Source organism: Marmota marmota, unplaced genomic scaffold (assembly GCF_001458135.2).
Source record: "Marmota marmota marmota unplaced genomic scaffold, marMar, whole genome shotgun sequence".
Taxonomy (NCBI): domain Eukaryota; kingdom Metazoa; phylum Chordata; class Mammalia; order Rodentia; family Sciuridae; genus Marmota; species Marmota marmota.
The window spans coordinates 3351177-3357176 of record NW_026000016.1 but is presented as its reverse complement, the minus strand read 5'-3'; the positions used below and the strand labels follow the sequence as shown (position 1 = coordinate 3357176).

General features: G+C 34.7%; 1 protein-coding gene across 1 annotated transcript in view; it reads right to left on the bottom strand.

Moving 5' to 3' along the window:
* Itga8 (integrin subunit alpha 8) overlaps positions 1–6000 on the bottom strand; it is a 174898-nt gene that overhangs the window by 129229 nt on the left and 39669 nt on the right. The window contains exons 7-8 of the mRNA XM_048809772.1: positions 2284–2409; positions 1193–1237 (exon numbers count right to left, since the gene is read on the bottom strand). Of these exons, the coding sequence (XP_048665729.1) occupies positions 1193–1237; positions 2284–2409 (171 nt within the window). The remainder of the gene's footprint in view (positions 1–1192; positions 1238–2283; positions 2410–6000) is intronic.

Here is a 6000-nt window from a genome sequence, read left to right as displayed (position 1 = left end):
ATATATATATATATATATGAATTTTGCCTTCAAGGAGACACACGAAACAGCCTTTGTGGTTAATCTCCTTTCCTTTCTTTTTGTTTTGTTTTTCAAATCACAAGTATAATTGGATAATAATTATTACTCTACTTAAACATTTCGTGGCTTCTCCCCTGTTTTTTGCATAAGTTCTAGGATCATTTCCATGACCTACAAGACCCAACATGATCTGGGCCAGTCCCTTTTCTCTAAACCAATCTTATTTCATTATTCGTATCAAAGTCCAGCCAGTCAAAATGAATTCCTTGAAAACTCCATTTTTTTTAACACACTTTAGAATGCAAAGATTGGCCTTTATCATGGTACTTAGCACAATTTCAAATTAGGTATTCTTTGTTCATTAGTATCTATCAGACTCTGAGATTAAGGGCCATTTGTTCACCTCTGCATGCTCCACACTTTACACACACACACACACACACGTTTGACTAATGAATGGCAAATCCCACAGGAGAGAGAAAAGGAAGATGACATAGGAGTTTACAGAAGGAGGCTAAGTAAGGATTTCTGGAGAAGATGACATTTAAAATTGACCTAAAAAGATAAATAAATAAAAGCACTTGGCCACTGGAAGGTGGGGATGGATACAGACTGAGAGGACTGAAAACAGACACAACAGCCAAAGGAAAGGAAAGGATAGAAGGCAGGAGAATGATTGACATACACGAGAACAGGCATTAGTTTGTGCTGTTATTTTGGGACTGCACATATCCAAAGGGAAAGAGAGAAGTAATGTTGGCATGAGGCATAGGAGTCAGGTGGGGAGTGTAGTTTTGGACATATACTACATGAGATCTTAGAAGTTAAATTTAAAAGAGGGATCTTAGTTTCTCAAATTTAGTCTGTTGCTAACGGCATGGCTATTGTCTAATTCATTTAACCTTCTGTACGTTTTTCATTCATAACATAGGATGACTGCCCTAATTTTTATTTCTTAAGGTTTATATCAATTCCTATTAAATTTGTTGTGATGGAAAATGCTGCACCAAATATGTATATATTTTCTGCAAAAATATTATCATATGTATTTGGGATTCTATTTATATATATTGTATTTAGCAAAGAAAACATATTTACAAAAGGACTTTTAATGCCAGTTTACCTATTTGTCATGCTTTTAAAATGACTTAAGTTCAATGATGTCTCTCACCTTGCTGAGAGTCTCCAGTGAATTCCCCAGCAGCAACTGAGTATCCTGTTTTAAAAAAGAAACAAACTGTAATCAGATTAAATGAGATATATCTAAAAAGAAATGAAAAAAATGAGATGTATCTAGAAAGAAATGAAAAAAATGAGATACATCTAGAAAGAAATGAAAAAAAATGACAGTACTCCTTTATTTAGAAATCTTTATCAACATTATGAAATAAAAGCTCGTAATTCAATAAAGAGGAAAAGTAATCTCACTACTATGAATACTTTCATACTAAGTCCTAGATACACAATAGTTGTTACTACCAACATTATGTAGAAACTGGCAAAAAAAAAATCAGATTCTGAGGTCAATTTTCAAAACATGAACACTTCATAATCAATCTGTATGTGTAAGTGGCAGCTGTTACATTTTAAGAGCTGCTGATTCATCATGATTAGGCAGATACTCTTAAAGATAACCTTTTTGTCAAGTTTTGCTACTTTTGATCATTAACAAAGCATGCTTCCTAATTCCTTTAGTAATTACTTTTCAGAAATTTCACTTAGCTCCAAGAGGAGGTGCTAGCTGTTCCTATAAAACATAACTACCATTTAATTTTTTTTCAAATTTATCAAGCACATAAAATACCACTGGGATACCAAAGGTAGGAAAGAGTAGTGATGAAATGATATTGTGTGGTTTTCTTATGATAAAGTATGAGAATATTCGAGCAGCTGGAAAGTCTCTTGTTGCTGATCTGGACAGTGGCTCAGCAACCATTGTTGCCCCTGTAACATTGGTAGCAGCCCTGCAAATACATGGTGTCTACTATCAGCAAAGTATTTTATATGCAAAAGATTGTTATGGATCCTACAGAAGAGCTGCTCAAAAACAAACAAAATAGCTTCTCAAGTTATGCAAGTATACAACATGACTAAAAAAAAAGTAGTTGTATTTAAAGAGAGGAGCTAAGCATCTATTCTAATAAGGAAAGGAAACTTATAGAAGATGACAAATGACATCAAATAAGTATGGAATCAAATAAACATCTATATTTAATCTGCTTTTCTTTCAAGAAAAAAAATGTCTTGAGCAGTGGATCTCACCAAGGTAACTATCATCGTAGGAAGCTGGAGCCACTTCAGTCTGCTTTTCTCCAGCCAGTTTCCTCAGAATATCCTTGAATGAGTAATTTGCGATAATGTCTGCAATACTGGCGGTGATCACTTGACCTGTGTTTAGACAAATGAATATGTTAACTGAATGAATGCAAGAGGCAGGCCCTCAGCAGACCCAGAACCACACACGATCCTTGAAAGTTACCATGGAGTTCATAACCCACTTGAATCAAATGTATGAAATATGATATGTCAAGAGCTTTGTAATGTTTTGAACAACTAATAATTTAAAAAAAGAAAGTTACCATGGAATTACTTGCATTCTTGATGATAAATTTTCCCGCCTGCCACTAGAACTGAAAGGTAGAGTTGATTATAGCTGCACAGAAGACCAGACATGAACATTTTATGTCTTCCTGTTGCTTCCAGCATACATACTCCCTTTGCCTTCAATTTATATAATTAAATTTCTTATTCTAGAATATTTTAGCTAGAAGGAAACTTTGAAATCATCTAGCCTTATATAGCTTCTTAGAAAAGGGGAAGATGAGGCTCAGAGCACTTGAATGCATTCTCTAAGGTCACATGATTTTGCTAGAAGGATATCTGACATGACAACCAAGGTCTCCTTTGTCATTTTAATAAAATTTTGTAATCTTGCAAAGTATAGATGTACAGTAAATCTAAATAAATAATTTAGACTGAGTATAAGTAAGATTCAATAGATTGTAAACATATCAGTTAAGTTAAAGGAAGAAATAACATGATCAGTGAGTCATTTACTTTTTATGCTAAAATATATTGAGAATAAAATTATGACAGTAGGAAGGAGCTAGGTTCAGTGAGATCCAGAAATTTAGCAATAAAGGAACCCATGGCCACAAATATTGATATGATAAGAAGTTTTGCTAATCTCTTCCAAATAATGTCACACTTGAAAGTCTTGAAATATGGTTGTATTGGAGTACATGAAAAGATAGTAATTTTCCACTATAATTGCTTTGCATTCCACATCTTTTATGGACATCTAGGGCAGAAGAGTACTCATGAGCTCCTTGGAAGGAAACTGGAGGAATGCTTTCAAAAGACTAATATTTAACATCAATTTTGAAGCCAAATTGTTCTTGAGAAACTCACACATAAAATTCCCACAATTTTTCTGTTTGAAGTTCAACCCCCCCCAAAAAAAAGGGGAGGGGGAGAAAGAATAAAACCATCAAACCATGTCATAAATATTTCCAAGTCACTGGGACCGAAATGACTGTTCTAATATTCGACAATGGTGTTTACACGTGAATTTTTGAACAATATCTGTAGAATTTGTCAATTTTCTTTTAATTAAAGCTCTATAAACTTCTTTCCCTCCCACATACATACTGCCTTTGCTTTTTTTCTTCAGCTGGGTCTATAAACATAATCTTAAACTGGTATAAATTTTTAAATTCTATATCTCAGACAAATGCTTCTATATGCCCTTGCCAGAGCTAATTTATAGCAAATCATTTGTATCAAACATTTTCCCAATTTAGACAGAGGAATGGATTATGCAAAATTAACCAAGTGAATTAGAAGACAATCTTTTAAAAATAAACATAAATTTTATTTTATGTCCCTCTCTTGCAAAATATGTTTTTCAGTTTGCAAAATAATCTTTAAAGACCAAGATGTCAAATAATTGATATTCATAATTAATGTGTATGAATTAAGCTTAAGAGTAATTTTATATAAATTTTTATCATAAATTCATCTTCCTGGACCTTTCTCATTGGCTTTTAAATATTATCCAGTCTCTTCCATTTAAAACAATCCTTCCTCAGTTGTTCATCTGTCTCACATTCTACTCTAACTTTATCCTGAACTTTATGGCCAAGATTTTATCTAAATTCTCTGTATTCTCTTGTTAGACATCTCATTCTTATGCATGGCTTCAATTATCACCAGTATGCAAATAACGTAAGTTTATCTTTCACTCCAAGATATCTTCCTAGAACTTAAGCCTTGATACCTAAATTCTTAATTGAAAAACTCTTGGACAGCCCAACATTTCTATAGTCAACATACTGCAAATTGGTGCGGCCAATATGGAAAGCAGTATGGAGATTCATGGGAAAGCTGGGAATGGAACCACCATTTGACCCAGCTATCGCCCTTCTCGGACTATTCCCTGAGGACCTTAAAAGAACACATTATAGGGATACTGCCACATCAATGATCATAGCAGCACAATTCACAATAGCTAGACTCTGGAATCAACCTAGATGCCCTTCAATAGATGAATGGATAAAAAAAATGTGGCATTTATACACAATGAAGTATTATGTAGCACTAAAAAACGACAAAATCATGGAATTTGCAGGGAAATGGATGGCATTAGAGCAGATTATGCTAAGTGAAGCTAGCCAATCCTTAAAAAACAAACGCCAAATGTCTTCTTTGATATAAGGAGAGCAACTAAGAACAGAGCAGGGAGGAAGAGCATGAGGAAAAGACTAACATTAAACAGAGACAAGTGGTGGGAGGGAAAGGGAGAGAGAAGGGAAACTGTATGGAAATGGAAGGAGACCCTCATTGTTACACATAATTACATATAAGAGATGGTGAGGGGAAAGGGGAAAAAAAAACAAGGGAGAGAATTGAACAACAGCTGATGGGGTAGAGAGGGAAGAGGGGAGGGAAGGGGAGGGGGGATAGTAGGGGATAGGAAAGGTAGCAGAATACAACAGTCACTAATATAGCATTATGGAAAAATGTGGATGTGTAACCGATGTGATTCTGCAACTTGTATTTGGGGTAAAAATGGGAGTTCATAACCCACTTGAATCAAATGTATGACAGATGATATGTCATGAGTTATGTAATGTTTTGAACAATCAATAAAAAAAAAAAACATAACCAAAAGCAAACTCAACACCTTCTCTTTCCAGCTCATTCTAAATCTGTTTTCTCCATTGTTCTCTAACTCAGTGAGTGGTACCCAAATGATTTAAGTCAGTAACATATTCTTGACGTGCATTTTTTTTTCCTTTTTTTTTTGTAACATTTGAACTCAGGGGCATTCAACCACAGAACCACATCTCCAGCCCTTTTTAATTTTTTTTTTTTTTTAAATTTTGAGACACTGTCTCATTAAGTTGCTAAGGGCCTCACTAAGTTGCTGAAGCAGGCCTTAAACGTGCCATCCTCCTGCCTTAGCTTCCTGATTTCAGGTGTGCATAACCATGCCTGGCAAATTTTTCCTCCTTTTCAATCTGTATATCTCTATTCTTAAGAAGCAAACATGTTTACCTGAAACCTATAGCTAGTTGACTTTAAAAACTTTTAATTAGCTTATAAATTTGTAACAACCTTATGACTAGTTTGCTAATATTTCACTTCGGCCAACTTCCAATCAGCTTTCAAGATCACTGCCATCGTGATGGTGTTAAAACGGGAATTTGATAATAGTATGCCATGAACTTCCCCAGCACTTTCCCATTGTTCTGAGGACAAATATCACCTTCCTACTCCAGCTGAACCCATCCATTTACACTCTTTAAATCCACCAGTGGAGTCTTGTTTGTAGGACAGTGACAATGCTGTTTACCTTGGCCTGCCACTCCATACACAGCTCCTACTGTCCTTTTAAAAATCCTAATTAGTAACCTAGTGAGGGCCTAAGAAATTTAGTGAGATCTTGTCTCACACTAAAAAATAAAAAGAAATGGG